The sequence below is a fragment of the Jaculus jaculus genome, chromosome 1 (assembly GCF_020740685.1).
Source record: "Jaculus jaculus isolate mJacJac1 chromosome 1, mJacJac1.mat.Y.cur, whole genome shotgun sequence".
Lineage (NCBI taxonomy): Eukaryota > Metazoa > Chordata > Mammalia > Rodentia > Dipodidae > Jaculus > Jaculus jaculus.
The window spans coordinates 141,563,136-141,586,133 of NC_059102.1; the positions used below are offsets into that span (position 1 = coordinate 141,563,136).

The following is a 22,998-nucleotide window of genomic DNA, read 5'->3' on the forward strand; positions in this document are numbered from 1 at the left end:
CATGGAGGTGAAGAAAATCTGAAGACAACAGGGAACACAAACAAGAACATGAGTGGAAATTTTACCCTTGGGCACCTACAGATGAGATTGACGAAGGGGAGCCATTGCTCCCTGGGGTGCTAGGCAAATGCTCAGCATTGTGAAAAGCACTATTAAAATCAATATTAAGTATGGGGAGATAGCTCAGTGGTTAAATGTGCTTCCTTGAAAAGCCTGTCGGTCCAGGTTCACCTCCCCAGTACCCAAGTAAAGCCAGATACACAAAGTTTACACATGTGTCTGGAGTTCATTCATAGCAGCAGGAACCCTGGTGAGATCATGTGTTTGTGTTCTCACTACTCTTCTCTTCTCTCTCTCTTAAACAAATAATAAATATTTTTTAATAATCAATATGAGCCATGGTAGTGCATGCCTTTAATCCCAGCACTTGGGAGGCAGAGGTAAGAGGATTGCTATGAGTTTGAGGCCACCCTGAGACTACACAATGAATTCCAGGTCAGTCTGAGCTAGAGTAAGACCCTACCGGTTTCAGAAAACCAGAAAAAAAAATAATCAAGATGAATATGCTTTAGTAAATTCTTGTAAGTTTTCCTGTAAATAAGCAAAGATATTGAGGGATGGAACAACTTAACTTCCTAGTTGACGCTGGTAAGACCTCTCCCTCATATTCAGGCTGCCTTACGGAAAGGGTCATCACTCAAACAGCCAGCAAAACTACCCGTGGACTAGCATTTACCATTCTGAACATTCCGCAGATACCTTTGGGAAGCTACATGACAACTGCAGCCACTTTCTGCTAACGCCCAACTCCAAACCTGAGGTGAGCCACCAGCGGGTCTGTTTCATCCAGTGTGTGCAGAACTTTCCCCGGAGCCTTTCCAGCCAGGAAGAGGGAGCACTTTGCTATTGTCTTAGCAGAGGGACATTTGTCAACTGTGGCAAAACGGAAAACGTATAATTGGTATAAATAATCTTTTACTTGCATGAGCTCTGCTTTTTCTGGATAGATAAGCAAGTTTTAAGGCTGCTGGATTCACTTTCTGAGCTGGCCAGAAGTCAGCAATGCCCAAAGATTGCAACTTCAGGCCCCCCAAAATGCTTGTCCAAAATGGTGCTTTTCTGGCCAAGTGGGCTGAGCTGGAACCACAGAGGAAGAAGTGGTGGCAGTGGCAACAGCAGAGTGACAGCAGCAGTGGAGCAACCGGTGAGCCCAGCTGCAGAAGAGGCAGAGCTGGAGAGTGGCCAGCAGCACTGACAGCCACAGAAACAAAACTGAGGAGGGCAGAGCGCAGGCCCAGCTGCAGGAGCAGCTGGTGTCTTCCACAGCATACACAGAGGCAGAGCCACAGGAGCAGTGCCTGAGGCAGGAGCATCCGCCTGTGACAGCAATAGAGGCCAGAATGCTCGCAGAGGGGCAGAGATGGCAGGAACCACGAGAGGAGCCACAGTGGACACGGTGGTGGCAGCAGCCTTGACACTGACAACAACAGCAACAGCAACCATGAGGGCCAAGTGTCTAAGGGTCAGGAAATGTTACACTAGCTGCTGTCAAGGGCTAGAGAATCTTGACACTAAGCTATAAGCCTAAGAGCTGTAACCCTGGCTGATGTCAAGGGCTGCACGGTCTATATACCTAGGGTTGGAACCTGCTAAACAAAGTACTGCAAAGGGCCGAAGCTCTCTGACTTCCTAGCCTGCATGTCAGCCGTTAACACTTGTGGACCAGTGGTCTCCAGTGCCCGAGGCCCGTGCGGAGCCTGTAACACTAGAGGGCGCAATCTGTGGCTGCTCACAGCTGTCTGCTGCTGCCACTCACCACTGTCCAAAAAGGGACAAAGGTTACAAGCATTGTGCCAAGAACCAGCACTAGAATCTTCTCCTCAATTATCTATGATTCTATCCAAATGGCTGATTAGAAAGACAGATGCAGCCAGATGTAAATAGCCTGACTCCTAGACAGACAAACATGAAACAGCACACTATAAGCCAATTTACTCCAGTTCCTTCAAGTTGATACAATGCATGTGGCTTCCAAGTTCACACTAAAATGCTAGTTACCTCCTGATCCATCACTATATGCATCATGTCCAGTTTTCCACAAAATAAGAGCAAGACATTCTAGTGGCAAAAAACAAAGTCTGAAAAACACACAGTGAACATCAGAACTTGACTGAGGTGTGACATTTCTTTGTGAATTGAAAGTAACCTTGATGAACACACCAAGGGCTCAGGTGGAAAAGGTGGGTACCATGCAAGAACAGATGGTAATTTAAGTAGAGAAATGAAAGCTCTAAGAATTAAAAAGAAATGCTAAAAATAGAAACTTTCCAAACTGAAAAGCAATGGAAAAACACAGTTGAGTACCTAAAAGCTGTAGGACAATTAAAAAGTGTATAATATATGTGCAATGGGCGTACCAAAAAGAAACAACAAAAAAAGAAAAAGAAACAGAAGACAAAGTTTAAGTAACAAATGTCTGAGAGTATTAAAAAGTTAATGGCAGATACAAAGCCACTGATCCAAGAAGCTAAGAGAATACCAAACAGGTATAAACATAGCCAACAAAAACCTCTACATATCTGCACATCATAGTCAAACCACTCTAGAAAACCACCAGAGGCGAAGAGAAATGTAGTGGTGAACTTTGTTTCTGGGCAACACGCATAACCAAAAGCAGTCTTGAGGGGAAGCTTCAAGATGGCAGGGGAAAGATGGTAGACAGAGGCTGGACATCAGCTCCTGCCATACCAAGTAGAAAACAGCATCAGAAACGTGACCTGGGCTCTGGAAAGGAGGAAGCTGGGCTTTAACAACCCCCAAACTCACCCCCAGCAACACATCTCCACCAGCAACACTCTATCTCCCAAAGTTCCACCAGCTGAGGACCAAGTATTCAAAATACATGAGTTTATTGGGGACATCTTATCCAAACCACCACATTCCACACCTGGCCGCCACAGACTTATACCACCTCTGGATATTAAACTGCATTCAGTACAACTTTTAAAAGTCCTCATAGTTTCTACCAATCCTAAGAGTGCTTAAAAGTCCAAAGTCTCATCTGAAGCAGTTTCTTAATTGTGAGCCTATAAAAACAAACACAAAAATTCCTAACACAAGTTACACACATATAATGGCACAGAATTTAAAAAAAAATCATACTGGAAAAAATATGGTATTGGGCACAGCAAGGAAGGACTGAACCAATATGCAAGCTCTAAAACAAGCAGGGCAAAGATCAAATCCTACAGCTCTGTGTCTGCCTACCATCTGCAACAAAGTCCTTTGGGCTCCACAGTCTGCCTCTCAAGCTGAACTGCTTAACTCTTGGGGAAAATCCATCTCAACCCAGCAGCTCTCTTTGACAGCTGATCTATAGCCCAGCATCTCCAAAATTCTGGGGTCTCCACTGAAACCCACAGTTCAATGCCATGCCTTCCAGGACCTCCATGCAAGGATGAAAATAACCCTGTCTCACACCAACCAGTGACTATATATATATATATATATATATATATATATATATATATATATATCTCAAATCCAATTATCTCTTTTTTATTTCCACATTAGGCTGTAGTGGGCTACCAAATTTGTTAAGCCATGAGGAGAATAAGGCCAACGTTGAGGAATAAGAAAATTCCTCCAGCATTCTTCCTACTGCCTCAGTGCAGCCCATCTTCAAAGGCGGCAGGTAACTCTCTCACGGCACCGCAGCTGAACTGGGCTGCAGTGCTCTGCCCAAAACTTTCCTTTCTTTCTGTGCCATACCCTTCTGCTCACATCTGTCCATTTCTTCTAAACTCAACCCTGCTCAAATTCTCAGGACATGGGCAGAATGAAGCTAGCCAATCATAAAACTGCCTCTAGCCCAGTACCAACAAAGCTCTCTTTCCTTACATAAGCTAAGCCTCACAGTCCATAGTTCTTTCTACATTAAGGTCTTGCAACTCTCACCATCATTCTCTGCTTAGAGCACTGCAGGGCATCTCTTAATCCAAAATTTCAAAATCCTCCCTATTACTGCTGCAAAATCAGTTCAAAATGGTCGAAATCCACACAACTTTTTTAGCGAAAACAACCCCATTCATGGTACCAATGTTCTGTAATAGTTACCTTCATGCTGCTGGGACAAAATACCTAGCAAAAAGAAGGTGCTGGGAGAAAAGGGGTTATTTTGGCTTATAGTTTCAAGAAGAAGCTTCATGATGTCAGGGAAAAGATGGAAGAACAGAGGCTGGTCATGACCTCCTGACACAGAAGGTGAAAAGCAGCAGCAAAACTATGAGATGGACTCTGGAAAGGGAGAAGCTGGACTAGAATACTTCAAAGCCCATCCTAAAGAACATACCAACTCAAGCAAGGCTCCATCTCTCGAATTGGTACCAGCTGGGTACCAGTCATTCAAAACACTTGAATTTATGGGCGACATCAGAGTCAAAGCACAGGAACCTTATCTGTAAGAGGAGCAAGACTTACACAAGTACATAAGACTCACCTCTAGAAACTTCTTCAAATAAGCAGAGTCAAGTGACACATTTAAATTGCTAAAAAAGAAAAATACTAACCAAGAAATCTGATCAATCACTTTTTTTTTTTTGTAAGTATAAAAGAAAAAGAAAAAGAAAAGCCTAGTGTGAAGGTGCATGCCTATAATCCCATGATTTGGGAGACAGAGGCAGAGAGACAGCTCAAGTATAAGCCATCTTGGTCTGCATAGTGAGCTCCGGGGTGGCTCCAGATCAGGGATAGCTACATTGTAGATCCCTGTCTCAAAACAAAGAGAGATAATATAGATAAAAAATAAAGATAAGCTGGATGTGGTGGTGGACGCCTTTAATCCCAGCACTCAGGAGGATTGCTGTGAGTTCAAGGCCAGCCTGGGAGTACATCGTGAATTCCAGGTTAGCCTGGACAAGAGCGAGATCCTGCCCCAAAATCCCTAAATTAATTAATTAAAAAGATGAGGGACTAGAGAAATAGCAAAGTTTTTAAAGGTACTTTCTTAGAAAGCCTGATGGCCTGGGTTCAATTCCCCAGTACCCATATAAAGCCAGATGCATAATGTGTCATTCACTTGCAGTGGTATTAGGCCCTGGCACACCCATTCTCTCTCTTTCCCACCCTTCTTCTTTCCCTCCCCCTCTCTTTTTTGCTCTTCCTGACAGACAGAAGAAAGAAAGAAAGAAAGAGAGATTGAGAGCGCAAGCAAGCAAGAAAGAAATGTTGAGGAATTTGTTGCCAAAATACCTACCTTGCATGAAGTATTAAAAGAAATTCTTCAGAGAAAAGAAAAAAAAAATGCAGAGGAAAAACTCAGATATACATGCAATAGGTAATGGATTAGAGAAGGAATCACTGTAACTAAACTAAAGTCTTTTCTCCATATTCCTAATTGATCTAATACCAGTTTGTTCAAAATAATAATATCAACAAATGATTAGATTTATAGCTTATGGATAAGTAAAATGAAAAATCTCATGTTGTAAGGGACAAGCCTGGGAAGTGGGACTAGAGACTGTCCTTCACATTTTTTTTTTACTTCATATTGGTTTATGAAGATATTAAATGCATTCTTCCATCCAAGTACTAAGCTGGCCTGACCCTGCTTAGTTTCTGAGAGCAGATAAGATCGGGAGTGTTCAAGGCAATATGGCTGTAGACTTAAGTGCATTCTCAATGATGACATTTTGTATGTGTAGAGTATATGTGTGGTATGTGCATGTGTGTGCACAGATGTTCATGTGCTGTGCGCACATGTGGAGGACAAAAGAGAATATTGGGTGTCCTTCTCTTATCACTAAACCATGAATTTCCTTGAGACTGGGTCTCTCTCTCAACCTAAAGCTACTATCTGACAGTGAGCCACAGCAATTTCTGTAGTCATCCCTCCATCCCTGTGACCTGGAGTTACAGAGGTGTGTAGCCACACTCAGCTTTTTATGTGGGTTCTGGGGAGTCAAATTTGGCTGTCTCCCTCCTGAGAGGCCCTCATGCTTAAGTGGCAAGATTTCCTAAGCTGAACTGCTGAGCTATCTCCCAGCCTCACCAATGAGATTTATAACTTACAATGTGCTTGGAGGGATATAATCCTAGCCAGAGCAAAGTACTTGTACTATTACAGAGTGCATAGCACTCCTTACAATGTGACAGGGTGCTGTTTAAAAATAGATTGATGGGCTGGAGAGATGGCTTTTCGGTTAAGGCATCTGCCTGCAAAGCCAAAGGATCCCAGCTTGACTCGCCAGGATCCACGTAGGCCAGATGCACAAGGGGGCACACGCATCTGGAGTTAGTCTTCAGTGACTGGAGGCCCTGGCGCACCCATTATCTCTCTCTTTCTCTCCTTTTTTTCCCCTCTCTTGAATAAATACATAAATATATATTAAAAATAATCAATAAAAGTAGGTTGATTATAAGTATATATTGCCTGCTCATAGCAATTGTTAAAACTTGTTAAGAGGGAGAAGATGGTAAATTATAACTAAAAGAAACAGAAATAAAGAATAGAAGAGAACCATGAATATAGGCACAAATACTAGAGATGGCAAACATGGTAAATACTAACTACATCACAGTCATTGTAAATGTGAGTGCACAAGAGACAGAGACAAACAGCATTTTTAAATACGACCCAACTCTGCACTGCCTACAAGAAACCCACCCACATTAAACACAAAAACACTGATAGAGGCTCAGGCAGATACTGGACTTAAAGAAAAAGAAAAGTAAAAGTAATAGAAAAGCATATCAACACTAATTAAAAGAAACTTAGAATAACTACCAATTTTAAACACAGCATAAGTCAGAGCAAGGGAAACTACCAGAGATAAAGGAGGCATTACAAAATGATATAGAAGTCTATAGTTGAAGACAATCTTTGATGTAAATGCACACCATCAAAACATGTGAGGAAAAAATGGATAGAACTTGAAGGAGAAACAGACAAATCTACCACTAATATTATTCACCCATAATTGATAGATACATCAAACAGAAACCTAGTACAGATACACAGTTAAACTGAACAGCACCATCAGTCAACAGGAGTTAATTGACATTTATAGAGCACTTCATTAAACAACAGCACAGTGCACATTCTTCTCAGGTCCACATGGAATAGTCAGAGTCTAGACCATAAAGCACTTTAACAAGCCAAAAAAAAAAAAAAAAAAAAAAAACAGAAATCCTACAATATATGTTTAGACCACAAGAAAACTATGCTAGAAATCAGTTTTAGAAAGACTAGTAGAAAATCCTAAAATACTTGAAGGTTAAATTACACACTTCTAAGTAACATGTGAGTCAACATAGAACTCCCTAGACAAAATACAAATGATTTTGAGCCCAGTAAAAATGAAAATAAAATATTCAAAAGTTGTGGGAAGCAAGAAGTAGAGGGTTACAGGAACTTTTTCATATACAACCTAAGAAATCTTAAAATCAATCACTTAAGTGCTTAAGAAATTAAGAAGAGTAATACAAACTTCAAGCAAGCAGAAGAAAGGAAATCATCATAAAAAATTAGAGAGAAATTAATGAAACTGGAAGGAAAAAAGGAATAAACAATGAAAAATTAAAAATATCATTAAAACCAAACACTGGGCCTTTGAAAAGATCTATGCAATTTATAGCCTCCAGCCAGGTGAGCCAAGATGAAAACACAAATCTCTAGTCAAGGGAGATACAAACTCCATCAGAAATAGATAAGATGGCATCACTATTGATCTAGCATATTTCTAAAAATATATATTTATTTATGAGAGAAAGAGGCAGATAGAGAGAAAGCATGGGCATACAGAGGCCTCCAGCAAATGAACTCCAGATGCATGTGTCAACTTGTGCATCTGCCTTACATGGGTCCTGGGGAATAAAACATGGGTCCTTTGGCTTGCAAGCAAGCACCTTAACCGCTAAGCCATCACTCCAGCTCCCCAACAGCTTCTTGATAGCACAGATAACACGGACTAATTTCTTGAAGACATAAGCAACCAAAAGTCACACAAAGAAAGACAGATACTCTAAATATGCCTGTATCTATAAAAGAAATTCAATTTACAGTTAATAACTTCTCAAATAATAAATTACCAGGCCCAATGTGAATTTTACAAGGAACACATAAAAATGGTATCAGTTCCATATAATCTCTCACAGGAAACACTGTCTAGATAATTCAATGAGGCCAGTATTATGCTAATACTTACAAAAGGCCAAGACAATACAAGAAAGATAAACTGCAGATCAGTATTTTTTTCTGAGCACAGAGACATAAAATATATATTTTTTATTCCATCTCATATATATATACATAATTTTTTATTCCAACATGTATATACACACACACACACACACACACACACACACACAGTAGATAGAATAAAAAATTTGTAACAAGTGTAAAATGTATTCTCAATGTGCAAAGTTGGCTCAACATTTGAAAATCAATTAGTAATCCATCAAATGGAAGACAAAAAGAAAAACTGCATGAGGGGCTCAAGAGATGGCTTAGTGGTTAAGGTACATGCCTGCAAAGTTAAAGGACCTTGGTTCAATTCCCCAGTACCCATGTAAGATAGATACACAAGATGGTGCATGCATCTGGAGTTCGTTTGCAGTGGCTGGAGGCTCTTGCACACTGATTCTTTCTCTCTCTCTGTCTTCCTCTACCTTGTTCTCGCTCTCAAATAAATAAATAAAAATAACTTTAAAAATTGCATGACTATACCACCAAATGAGCATTTGCCAAGATCCAGTGCCCATTTATGACCAGAAAGTTCTAGACACAGTAAGTTAAGAAAAAACCTTTCCTCAATTCAATGAAGACTATCTGGACAAAAATAAAAAACCTTTACAACTACTATCCTAATTAACGTAAAAAAAAATAAATGATTTCCCTCAACACCAGACAAGGATTTCCTCTACAATTACTTCTATTCAACCTCTTACTAGAGTCCTAATTATTGCAATAAGGAAATAAAAGGCATACAGACTGGGGAGAAATAAAAGTGCCTTTATTCATAGAAAACATGATTGTCTATATAAGAAATCCCAAAGAATCAACAATAAAAAACTCTGAAATTAATAAGCAATCACAGAAGGTTATAGGATACAAGCCTGATACACCACTCAGCTGCTTTCATAAACACCAACAAGGAAGGGGTAGAACTTGGAGCTAAATGTTGTAGCACTTACATTAGCATCAAAATATTAGACATAAATATAAATGCTATAAAACTGATGAGCAAAATCAAGACTTAAATAAACAGAGGCATCCATGTTCATGGAGAAAAGATTCCATATGAAGACATCAATTCTTCCCAACATTATGTACTGATTTAATACAATCTTAATCAAAAACCCAACTAGGGCTGGAGAGATGGCTTAGTGGTTAAGTGCTTGCCTGTGAAGTCTAAGGACCCCGGTTTGAGGCTTGGTTCCCCAGGTCCCACGTTAGCCAGATGCACAAGGGGGCGCACACGTCTGGAGTTCGTTTGCAGAGGTTGGAATCCCTGGCGCGCCCATTCTCTCCCTCTCTCCCTCTATCTGTCTTTCTCTCTGTGTCTGTCGAGCTCAAATAAATAAATAAAAAATTTAAAAAAAAATTAAAAAAAAAAAAAAGCCCAAATATTCTGTGGCTACCAACATCCTGGTTCTAGAATATAAGTGAAAATGCAAAGACTCAGAATCCTGCACAATACTCAGTAACAATGAAGCTGAAGCACTGCTGGATACCACCCAACTCCAAAACTTGCTACACAGCTTCAGTAAACACGGTGGTGTAGTACTAGCTAAGAATAAGGAGGCCGACCCCCAGGGCAGAAGAGAAAGTCCAGAAACAGCCACAGACACAGTTAGCCAGTGTCCGACAAAGGAGCATAGGCAACTAAAGGAAGGATAATATTTTCAATAACTAATCCTGAAATCACTAGACATTCATATGAAGAGAATGAAACAAAGAGCCCTCTCAGGTGGGCCTCCAAACACCAAGCACACGTATTTCCACAGGACAGTGAGTGCTCACTCCTCTCGACACAAGTCCACTCGTCTTCCCTTTGCTCCATCCAACACAAAGCTGATGCCAGGCACTCTTGGGTAATTTCAGATCACAGAGCCCATGGTGGCTTTCATTATCAACTCCAGACCTTCCCTTGGTGCTATTTCTGCTCCACTTTCTTCTTACCTTTAAGTACATACGTTGCTTTCTGAAAAACTACATCTATCTTTCCATTCCCTAGCCTATCTCTAGTACCTAAAGCATAGTAGAGAATAAATAATACATGGGACTGGAGAGATGGCTTAGCGGTTAAGGCACTTGCCTGTGAAGCCTAAGGACCTATGCTTGACTCTTCAAATCCCACATAAGCCAGACACACAAGGTAACGCAAGCATGCAAGGTCGCATATGCACACAAGATGGCACACATGTCTGGAGGCTCGATTACAATGGCTGGAGGCCCTGGTGTGCCAATTCTCTCTCATATGCAAGCACCCTTTCATTCTCTCACATAAAAAAGAGCCAATCTGTTGGGTTTTCCTCAAGAAAACTAATAAATACTCCACGGAAGAATGAGTTTTTATGGTTGTATGTTATGTACATGTTCTTTGTGTACTGACTAGAGACATCAATATTGCAATGCATCCAAGATCAACACCCACAGTGATTATCACTGAATGGGAAGTGTTAGGGGTGGTCTTGATTCCTCTTCGTTCATCGGGACTTTGTACTTTTCTTTTTTTTTTTTTTTTTTTGACTTTGTACTTTTCAATAGTGTGGTGGTTTGAATGTGAAGTGTTCCCCCATAGCCTCATGTGCTTGTGATTAAGCCTCATACTCAATCCCTAGCTGGGAGAGCCTTTGAGAGACGGAGTCTTTCTAGAGGTGCGTCACTATGTGCAGACCTGAGGTTTACTAGTCCAGCCCTCCTGGACACATGCTAGCTGGCCTACTCTTGCTGCTACCTCCAAGCTGATGTGACAAGATGAGATTCCCAGTCTTGGCTCTGCCATGCTTTCCTGCTGCCTGGAAACTGCTGGATAAAATAAACCCTTTCCCATGTGCTCCTTCTTGAGGGGTGTTTCCCCCCCCCCTCAGAAACGAGAAGATAAACTGCTGCATGTAGTAAACATTCTTCGTATTGGATAACAACAGTGTAAGAAAACAACACAGGAAAGATGAGGTATATACAAAGGGAAGTTAACAGGAGTGAAGATTATCGTGCTTTGTAAAAAGTCTTGCCATCAAAATCTTTTATGTAGATGGCAGTCAACAGGATTTGAAGTTAAGGAAGCTTTTCAGGATTGTGGGAGGTTTAGAAGCTCTGTGTTCCTGAGGGGAAAGCACTATGGGGCTCCTTCCTCTTGTCGGAAGCACACTGTATCCTCCCCGTAAACTCAAGGGTCACCCTAGCTGGCTCACGACTCCTGACCCATTGGCTCTGGAGTGACTTCTTCAGCTGTGGGTGCATGCGACTCTGGAAAGGAGACAGGATTCTCCACTGGCCCTGCCAGGAAGGAGCCCTCAGCCAGCTGGAAGGAAAGAAAGTAGCCTTGGCCCAACATGTGGAAGGCTGAAGCAACTCTGGATCTGTGGTCTCAGAAATCCCTTCCACATCATGAAACTCAAGTATGAGAACAGCAGCTCACACTCACCAGCCCTGCCCAGGGACAGCTTACCTGTGCTCTGTGCTCTGTCACTTAGAAGCCCAGGGCAGAGTTTAGGAGTGTAACATTGACTCAATGAGGAAACACACCAGAGGCAAAGCAACTTGCCCACAGTCACCCATCATTACGTGGAAGAAACAAGACACAGGGTTCCAGCCTTGGTCTGATGGATATCTAAGCTTCACAGTAAGTTCAGACACATTCAAAAATGCCTTAACTTTAAGGCAACTTTGGCAAAGATGTTGAGCGTGTGAGCTAAGCCACATTCTGAAAGACGTCAGTCCTGGACCGTAAGGGAGCCACAACCGAACCCAGAGGCAGTGTGGAATGTGATGCCAGCCCAGGTAACACACATACAAGTCCTAATAACCACACAACTGTCATCCACTTATGACAGGGACTAATCAGATAGCATGTCTGCCCTCCGCTAGGTGGGACCAACAGCACAGCTGTGAAAACTACAAGGAACAACATGGCCAACTGTAGAAATCTCTACAGCAGCCACAATGTCTACCACAATCTGTCACTGACATGGCTTTCTCATGTGCCAGGCCCTGTGCTTGACCCTGCCTATCTCCCAAGCCACTGACACCTCCCAGTCACTCTCTGATAGAACCTCATGTATGCTCACTTCACAAGTGGAAAATCAAGATGCTTTGCTTCCTGCCCCCTCTCCCCACCAATGTCCCTGCATGGGCTGTTCTCTGAGGACCAGTCTCTCCCTTCAACCACATCAGAGGGCCTGGTCACTCAGGTGCTCCACAACAACAGTTTCTCTTGAGGAAAAAAGTCTTGAGATCATGTAGATGACTCTGGCCGTCGAGACAACTGAATGAAGTGTGTCAAGAACTCAAGGGAGTTCAAGGCCAGCCTGAGACTACATAGTGAACTCCAGATCATCCTGGACTACAGGGCGACCTTACCTTAAGAAAACCAAAAAAAGAAAAAGAAAAAAAAAGAAAGAGAGAAAGAAAGAAAGAAAGAAAGAAAGAAAGAAAGAAAGAAAGAAAGAAAGAAAGAAAGAACAAACAATGACCTTGGGAGTGCCTGGGACCTGTCCCAGTAGTAATTCCTCAGACTGAACTCAGGAGCGCTCAGGCCCCTGTGCACAGCCCAAGTCTCTCCCTGGTCACAAAGTCCAGGCAGGCTCCAGCTCTCCCCATACAGTCCAAGTGGACCCATAGCATCAGCACCTACAAGGGTCACGATCCAAGGGGTAAGAGGGTGACATGAAGCCCTTGGGCCAACTAAGCTAATGAGGTAGAACATTTTTACTATAAAGAATTAGTCATCCCCGCTTTCTCCAGACCTCAGTTTCTCCTTCTGTGACGTAGGGCCAATCATCCTTGCTAAGCCTGTTTCTCAGTATACAGAGTCAGCGAGAAAACAGATGCCCGGCCCACAAACCTGAGCAGCTAAATCAAGACAGGCCTGGTGAAGTCATCACCCCTTGGAGACGGTTCCACTTCACAAAGGTCCAACACTGCTCTTGGAGGGCCTGGCAATGGCTGACCAGGAGCCAGCCAAGCCTCTCTTGACTACAATTCGCCAAGTTCGCTCCTGGCACCAAAACCTGACAGCAGAGACAGCCAGAAAGCCTGCCAGCCAGTTTCCTCTTCACACACACACACACACACACACACACGCACACGCACACATGCACGTTCACGCATACACACTCTTCATAAATAAAAATCTGATTATCAGAGGCTTTTTCCAAAGCTAATGTGACTGAGTTTTAATCTTTTATAAAGAAAACCTCATAAAAGATTCAAGCAAGGCCCACCCATCTCAGGAGACTGAAAGTGGCTCTAGGCGACCTCAGTGACACACACCCGATTGGCCCCAGGAGTCTTGTCATCAGCCACAGAGCCGTGTGCCAGCCCTTCGCTGTTCAGTGGAGCCTTCAGCAGGGGATGCTGGCTCACCAGCCCCTCGGCTCCTGCCAGCTCCGCTCCTTGCTGCACTCGACACTCTCGGCTGCAGCTCTACACAATCAGGGAAGCCCTGCGCCCCTTGGCAGTGTGCAGCCTGGATAACACGCACAGATGACAACATGAGAGAGTAAAGAAGGCCCCACTCCTGGCAATGGCTGATCCCAGCCCTGCAGGGAACGCCAGCCTGAGGATGGAGGCCAGCCTCTGGAAGCTAGCCCCAACATCTTCCTTCCTGGATTCTTTCACTCATTTGTTCATGATGGAATTATTTGCTGTGAGACTACCATGTATTCGATGCTGTGGGTAGCACAAATGCACTAATGAGCATTAGAAACAAAAGCCTTCCCTGCTTTGTGGAGTAAGGCCTGACCCCAAAGCTAGTGTACAAGGTGAGCCAGAAACAAACTGAAGTCTGGGAGTGTTCAAAGAAGGACGGGGGCTTATCCAAAGGACAGAGGGGCTACAACTGCCCAATATTCAATGATGTAAGCCATAAGGTAATGACAGTGACGGAAAAACCCACAAGCCCATAAAATACATCTGAGTCTGAATGGATATAAAGGAATAAGGGAATGAACAGAGAAGGGGGAGAGAGAGTTCTTTCTATAGTAGAATCTCAATTAGTAACTGTGGAAGAGATGATGGAAACAGTAAATCACTATTTGGCAAATATCATGGCCTTCCTGGTCACAAGCAGGGATCAATGACACACGCTAAAATCAGTAGACAAATGTAACCAGACACTGGCATAGTCTCAAAATGATGCATGGAGAAGGAGACATTACAAGCAGGATACTCCTATCTCAAATGCACATCCCCAGACATCCAACTTGTGCCTAGAAGGTTGGCGGACACAGGAACTGCTGGGGGATACTTAAAGGGGTTAAAGATAAAGAATTCACAGAAAGGCCAAGTATCTACTCCTGACTAAGGAGATGCAATTACTAAATGTAAGTGGGATGCTGGAGTGGATCTCAGATCCTCTGGTGATTCTGAGGTGAGGAACACAGAAGCATTACCAATTCTGTCATTAGTGATGGAGCATCCCTGAATCTTAAATGCTCTGTGGAGCAGGAACTGGTGTGGCCTCCTCCCCTTGGAGAAGACACCACTTTCTGTGTGTGAGAGAGAAAGAGAGACATGCAGAGAAAGAGAACATTATTCGGCCTTAAAAACTTACATTTTTGCATTTATGCATTTTTATTTCTGATTTTTGGGTTAGCAAGGCTCAATCCCCTATAGAATGGATACATGTATCCCAAATCTGTAAAAGTATGAAGTCTGAAATACTTCTAGCCCAAACCATTTCAAGCAAGGGAGATTCAAGCTGCAATTTAATTTTCCATCTTAATATTAATGTTGCACTATAATTTCAACATTACACTATGATTATATAAGCTGCTAACATTTGAGAAAGCCAGGTGAAAATGTGTGGAAACATTTGTTAATTTTTTTTTTGCAAGTTTGTAGGAGTCTGAAATTCTTTTAAAATGGAAAGCTAAAAACAAGTCATGTTAAGCCTTGTCCCGACAAAATTTACATTGTTAGGAAGGAGAGGAGAAAGATAAAGTATGTAAAATTCTTTTTCATTTTTTCTTTTATTGAGTATGCATATAATAATGTGGGGGTGCATAAGGTATGACCCATGTGTACACACTCCAGAGAAGAGCATCAAGTGTCCTCCCTAATAACTCATCTGCTGTTTCCTTAAGACAAGAGCATCCACTGAGCACAGAGCTGCCATTTTTGGTAAGACTCACTGAGGGCAAGCCCCAGCAATCCTCAAACTCTGATCCCCACAGGACTAGGCTTACAGGCATGTGGAGCTATACCCACATGTTTACATGGGTTCTGGAGACTTAGAACTTTGGGCTAATTAGCGCTCCTACCCACTGAGCCATTTCCCTAGCTACACATGCACATTTCTTTTTGAACAGGGTGTACACTATAAAGGAAAATGAAGGCAAATAGGATGGGAAGAGTGTGATTTTAAAGAACACGGCTTGCTAAGGACACACTCAAGTAAAGGATGTACCAAGAAAGTGTGCGGCATAGGGCCGGCCAGTGAGAAGCCCTGACATTACAGTGTGTCATGTGACAAATAAAGCAAGGTCAGGTGGAGCTGGAGCAATCTCTGCTCCATCCTGAACTGTGAGGAAGCTGGCAAGTCCCTTCCACCCTCTCCTTGCCCTGTGTTGTAGTTAGCTTGCACTGCTGTCAAATACCCGACAAAGAGCAGCTTGTGGGAGAAAAGGAGTTATTTTGACTTACAGGCTCGAGGGGAAGCTCCATGATGGCAGGGGAAAACAACTGCATGAGCAGAGGGTGGACATCACCTCCTGACAAACATCAGGGGGACAACATCAGCAGGAGACTGTGCCAAACTCTGGCAAGGGGAAGCTGGTTATAACACTATAAGCCTGCCCCCTACAATACACCACCACCAGGAGGATCCAATTCCCAAATTGGCACCAGCTGGGGACCTAGCATTCAAAACACACAAGTTTATGGGGGACACCTGAATCAAACCCCTACACTCTGGTTCCACATGAACAAGTCTCAGTCTCAATCTCCCCAGGGTAAGACAGAGTTGTCTCTCAAGAGGGATTCAGTACATAAAGCTAAGCATCCCTTGAATTATCCCTGAAGAAGAACCTTCCCATGTTTCTCGAAGTCCAATCCCAAGTTTGTCCCACAGGAGAGAACTAGCCATGCTCTTCTGGCTGAGTACCAGAGCAGCTGTTGGCCTGTATGGAAGATCTTGTATGCTGTAGGAAAGGCACACATCCTACAACTCAAGAATCACGGTCATCTGGGCTGGATGCTCTCTTTCAGACTGGAACCAAAAGTCTGCCATGATCACCTGGGGCACTGGCCACCTGCAGGACTTGTCCTCTCATGGCTAAGTGCACAGCTGCTAAAAAAAAAAAAAAATGCCATTTTGTTCATCAGTCACACCTCTGCTCCTTCCCAGGCCTTCAGGGCATCTTTCTACCCAGGAGACAGAGTCCAGTTTCGATCAGGGCACTTTACTTCTGCAACCCAACAATACTTGACATTTCCTAGTTGCAAGAGAATCTAATTTGATGTCAAATGGAATTGCATTGTAGACTTTCCTTTTCCCAGCTGTCTGTGGGGGGGCCTGCCACCTCCTATCTGTATCCAAGCTCATCACTAGCAATATGAAGAAACAAACAGCAAACTAACCCTAAGGGAGACAGAGAATCCACTAGCCCAGCCTACATCATCAGCTCAGTTTGTTTTTTCAGCCTGGGCTCATGGCTGTGATTTTTTATTGCAGTCATATAACACAGTCATATTTTCTGCTAGTAAAATTGTCCCTGGGTCACACAATGGAATCAAATTGATCAATATTTCAAAAATGTTGTAGAAAAGGAACAAACCTTTCTGCTGTCTCTCTCCAATAACACAATACACACACACACACACACACACACACACACACACACACACACACACCCTAAGAATGGCCTGTCTTCATTAGTACAAAGGAGTAACAACATAGCCTTGCCGTGTTGCCTTAAGGATGAGTGCAGCAGTCAGTAACTGCTTTCACTAACTCACCTAGCAAATATCTGCAAGCAACTACTACACCTGAAACTGTGGACACAGAGATGCATGAAACAGACACACTTTCTAGGTTAGTACAATCCTTGGATCCTTAGTAGGGATACCTAGTATGCATATGTCTATCCATCTACTCCTCTACCTCAATACCCCTTCCTTCCCCTTTCTCTTTTCCCTTGCCCAGTACCCTATGTACTTCTCTCATGTGCTGTCACTCCCCCAATACTCTGTTCAGGTAGACCACCTGCTATTTTCAACCTCCCTCACAGGATATTTTTAAGCATCTTGAAATGCCATTTGCATACAAAGCCTCAGCTAATTATACTCTCTTCCTTGGAGCCTAGGATGGCTTCTCCTGGATCCTCTGCCTACCTCAGTATTAAATAGCCACAAGGTCATACACCTCTCAGCAAGTGTCCTGGCCCTTCTCAAGCCTCAGTACTCCCTCCCATCTCCTCTTTCCTCAGCATCCCCAAAGCTTCCAGAAGCCAACACCCTGACTTCCAGATGCTCACCTCACCCTTTGTTTCATCTCTGACAATTGCAGATGTCAAGGGTAAATTCCACTTCCCCTGTTTGGGACTCCTCCACCTGCCTCTGGCCCAGCAAAGGCAGGGCAGGAGTTCTGGGTAACACAAGGCTAGTACTGAAAAGGATGTTCCGGCAGGTTCACAGGGACAAGGAGCCTGCTCCACGGAGCCTTGGAGGCATTCTTTCTCAACACCAGTTTCCAGTGCCTGGCACACAGTAGGTGTTCAGTGATTCAAGTCCTTGTGGCTGTTCAGACTTCTGGTCTGGCAGCCGTGTTCAGTGAAGCCCCCTCTATGGCTCAACATAAGGGAAATGAGTGATTCCATGCTAACTGTGCTCTAAAATAATGCACAAACTCTGCTTAGAAAGTCAGTCAGGGGCTGGAGAGATGGCTTAGCAGTTAAGCGCTTGCCTGTGAAGCCTAAGGACCCTGGTTCGAGGCTCGGTTCCCCAGGTCCCACGTTAGCCAGATGCACAAGAGGTCGCAAGCGTCTGGAGTTCGTTTGCAGAGGCTGGAAGCCCTGGCGCACCCATTCTCTCTCTCTCCCTCTATCTGTCTTTCTCTCTGTGTCTGTTGCTCTCAAATAAATAAATAAACAAATAATTTTTTTAAAAAAAAAAAAAAGAAAGTCAGTCAGGAGCAGTGTAGGGACCAAGGCCAGAAGAGGCGGTCTCAGCTGCCACTTCCTCCTGCTCCTACTGGTCATGTGGACAGGGCTGTCACTGACGCCATGCTAATCAAAACAAGCGGGAAATGGGAATTTTTAAAGATAGACAACCAAATTGGTCAGTTGACTAAATTGGCCAGCGGTGTTTTGCCTCTGGCTTAATCTCTGTTTGGCTTTCCCCCACCCCTCCAGTTTATACTACTTTTGAACAGAAAAGGTGTTTTTATAATTAGCCCGGTGTTTATGTTCCAATGGGAGGTTTCCAAAGGCTTAAAAATAGACCTACTCCTTGTACACCTTAAGCTCTTCCTCTGAAGATCTTATTTACACTAGCATTTCCCTTAGCAAATCTCCCAAAAAGGTCAAATGAGATCATACACGCCCCAGCAGGCAGATGGAATAAGTGGGACTCACCAAGTGCCACAACCCCTCGGCCCCACCCTGGCTCTCCTCCCACCCTAGAGACCAGCCGGGAGGAGAGCCCCAGGAGCACGTCCTCCAGTCCTGAGGGCCTGGCTGGCTAGGCAATGCAAGAGAGGTTCTACAGCTGGGCATGCCTCGGGGATCCAAGGACAAACAGTCTCTGGTTTAAGAAAGCCCAATTCAGGGGCTGGGGAGATGGCTCAACGGATAAAGTGATTGCTGTTCAAGCCAACTGCCCAAGTTCGATCCTTGCCAGACTTCATGTAAAATGTGGGAAGCCATGGCAAGCTTCCGTAATCTCAGCATGCTGACAGCAAGATGGGGGTGGTGAACAGAGACAGGAGAATTCCCAAGAAACTTGAAGTGAGCACAGCAAAGAACATCGGCAGGCAAGGATCCAGGAAGAGACCCTGCCTCACAGGAGGTGGAAGGCAAGGATGACCACAAAGCCGTCCCTCTGACTTCCTTCCACATGCCCAGCACGCGCCCGCGCACCCGCACTCTCACACGCGCTCGAGCACATGCACCCGGAGATGTTTGTTTTCGAGGTCGGGTCTCGCTCTGGGCCAGGCTGACCTAGAATTCACTATGTAGTCTCAGATTGCCTTTGAACTCATGACAATCCTCCTACCTCTGCCTCCTGGGTGCCAGGATTAAAGGCATGTGCCACCAGGCCCAACAATTTTTTAAATTATTTTTACTTACTTATATGCAAGCAGAGAGACATAAAAGAGAGCCACACAGAGAGAATGGGCATGCAAGGGACTCTAGCCACTGCAAATGCACTCCAGATGCATGCAACACTTTGTGCACCTGGCTTTATGTGGGTACTGGGGAATCAAACCCAGATCGTTAAGCTTTGCAGGCAAGCAACTTAACCACTGAACAATCTCTCCAGCCTGAGGAAAATTGTTTTAAAGTAGAAAACCCAACTTAGGGGCCAATTTATCTCACCAGAGTCACTGTAGTAGAAGGGATGCTCAAAGGCCAGTCATCACTAAATGCACAATAGGGAAACTGAAGCCCAAGAGAGCTGGACTGTGTTGCACACAGCAGGTCAATGGTACCACTAGACAGGGTCAGTGACATCCATCCAGCATTCCTACAGTTCGTCCCCACTACAGGGGAAAAAGACAGGCGTCCCAAAACCCTCATCACGTTCCACTGATTCTTTAATAGACTTTAACAATTTACTGACACCAGTGGAGCTTATAAAGTAGTTTAATTGAATTAATTAGGCAGTCACGACTTACTCCCGAGTTTCCCCCCTTTAGCTCCGGGGAGGCTGTGCCAGACGCCTGTTTAACCCCTCACTTCCTAGAAAAACTGTCACTCACTCACTTAAGAGGATTTACCACAGTCGCCTGTGGTTGTTCTCCAAAACTGTTACAGTGGTTGGCATGGATTTGGCAAAAGCACATCTGCACCACAGCAGGGACTTACCAGGCCAGACCTGAGCTTCTGAAATCCCCAGATGTGGACAAACACTATGCTCTTCTGAGAGGTCCCCAGGTGACAGGGCAGTGGGCAGACGTCACAGCCCCAGCACTGGAGCCACTCACTGGCTGGCCTAGGTGATGCTCGGCCTTCTTCCCTCTTCTCCACAGCCTCAGCTTTCACCATAAGAGGCAGGCTCAGGCCATGCTAAGTACAGTCCAAGCAACCTGAGTGCCGCCCAGAAGTTGTTAAAAACAAAGGCTGAGCTGGTTAGCGGTTAAGGTACTTGCCTCCAAAGTCAAAGGACCCAGGTTCAATTCCCCAGGACTCACGTAAGCCAGATGCAGAAGGGGGCACACGAATCTGGAGTTCATTTGCAATGACTGGAGGCTCTGGTGCACTCATATTCTCCCTCCCTCTCTCTCCCTCTCCCTCCCTCTCTCTCTCTCTCACTCTGTCTCTCTACCTGCCTATTTCTGTCTCTCTCTCAAATAAATAAATAAAAATAAAAATATTTTTAAAAAACACGAAGATTATCAGTCCTGGCCACACCTGCAGGTCAAGACCACTGGGGTGAGCCTCAGCAGTGGTCTGAAACACCCTCAGAGGTTGTGGAGCAAGCTCAAGTTGGAGACAGGATCCAGGCTATAACTGAGATTCCTTCTAGATGAGAAAGCCTGGGAAATCGGGCTGGACAGATGGCTTAGTGGTTAAGCCTTGGAAGTCCAAGGACCTATGTTTGACTCCCCAGAATCCACATAAGCGATATGTACATGGTGCAGGAGTGTGGAGTCTGTTTGCAGTGTCTGGAGGCCCTGGCACACCCATTCATTCTCTGTCTCTCAAATAAATAAATAAATAAATAAATAAATAAATAAATAAATAAATAAAATTATTAATAAAAGAAAGCCTAGGAAACAATGAAACCCATCCACTTACAAGAGACTCTTCAGAGCATGATACATAAAGGGGAAAAACTGCAAGCAATAAAAGATCTCCCAAACAGGCAAATAAGGTAAATCCATTTCATTGAACTCCTACAGTCAAAACTCACAGGGTGGGCTGGGAATATGGCATAGTGGTTAAGGTGCTTGCCTGTGAAGCCTAAGGACCCAGCTTCGATTCCCCAGGACCCATATAAGCCAGATGCACAAGGTGGTGCATGCGTCTGGAGTTTGTTTGCAGTAGCTGGAGGCCCTGATGCACCCACCCTATCTGCCTCTTCCTGTCTCTCTCTCTCTCCAAGAAATAAAATATTTTGAAGAAAAAAAAAAACCCTCCCAGGGTTAGGGTTATGGATATAGTTCAGTGGGTAAAGTGCTTGCTTTGCAAGCATGAGGACTTGAGTTCAAGCCTCAGGACCCACATTAACGTCAGGTGCATGCCTATAGTCCCAACATTTAGAAGGCTGAGACAGGCTAGCACTTGCTGGCCAGTCTAGCCTAATGAATGAGCTTCAGGCCAATGAAGAGACCCAGTCTCAAAGGAGATCAATGGTATATGTGAGACAACACCTAAGGTTGTCCTGTGGCATCCACATGTGCACGTGCATGCGCACACATGCACACACACACACAGATGTACGTTCTCTCCACGAACAGCACACACATGCAAAAACCTCACAGGGTTTATGCACTGGGAAACACACATCTTGTAATTATGGGTGTTTTTTTTTTAATCAGTAGAAAACTAATTATCAGTATCTCTCACAGTGCTGGTAAAAGCTAATCCTTAGATGGATGAAGATCAAAAAGCCAAGCGCTGGGCCAGAGAGATGGCTTAGCAGTTAAGGCACATGCCTGTGAAACCTAAGAATCCAGGTTCAATTCTCCAGGTCCCATGTAAACCAGATACGCATGGTAGCACATGCATCTGGAGTTTGTTTGCAGTGGCTAGAGGCCCTCACATGCCCATTCTCTCTCTCTCTCTCTTCCCCCCCCTCTCTGTCTCTAATAAATAAATAAAAATAAATAAAATCTTAAAAAAACAAAGGCCAAGCATTATGCACCTAGGAAGGATCTCTTGGTGACTTTCTTCCTTCCTCCTACTTTTCTGAGTTTTCCAACTTTTTCTGCAAGGAGAACCTGCTACTTTTTATAATGAAGAAGCACAAACTTGGTTTTATTTTAGTTTTAATAGAACAGAAGGACCCTGCCCTGATTAGGAAATAGAAAGTCCCACACTAACTTGAAAAGCATACGGGCTAGACTGTCCCTTGTACGCAGGTTGGGAGGGAAGGACGGATGAATGAATGGATGAATGGACAGACAGGCAGCCAAATGGACATACAGATGGAAGAAAAGACAGAGAGAGAAGCACTCTCAGATGGACCTTTCGATAACATGACCATTCCCTTGGTTTACAACTGGATGAGTTATTTGAGAAAGAAAACAACCCTGAGAGGACAAACCCAACAAACCAGTGACTGTGTCTCTGTGTCCATGAGGCCATGCTTTGGAGCACGCACCCAAGCATACCTGGCTGGCACAGCCACAGTCATTAGTAGGCCAGTAATAAGTCACTGTTTCCAGGAACTTCCCAGTCCCTGAAGCTGGGCTCGCTCTAAATGGCCTTGGCAGGAATGGGTAATTAGGAAGGGAAGGGAAGGGGAGAGTAAGAGCCAGGTGAACAAACACTAGAACCGGGTGAGAAGCTGGCAAGTCAGGAGGCGTTCCATGGACATCCAGAATGGGAGTCACCCCACAGCCCTCTCTACAGCCTGAGAAGCCCTGGCACCAATGGCCAGCTAGAGGC

General features: G+C 44.1%; 1 protein-coding gene across 10 annotated transcripts in view; it reads right to left on the reverse strand.

Annotated features, from left to right (window-relative positions):
* Znf618 (zinc finger protein 618) overlaps positions 1-22,998 on the reverse strand; it is a 210,889-nt gene that overhangs the window by 143,485 nt on the left and 44,406 nt on the right. For 8 of the 10 annotated variants that reach the window (XM_045143964.1, XM_045143959.1, XM_045143955.1 and 5 more), the window contains exon 2: positions 760-933. The exons of the other annotated variants lie outside the window; for them this stretch is intronic. In XM_045143964.1, coding sequence (XP_044999899.1) covers positions 760-846 — 87 coding nt within the window. In that variant the 5' untranslated portion in view covers positions 847-933. The remainder of the gene's footprint in view (positions 1-759; positions 934-22,998) is intronic. 10 annotated transcript variants of the gene reach the window in all.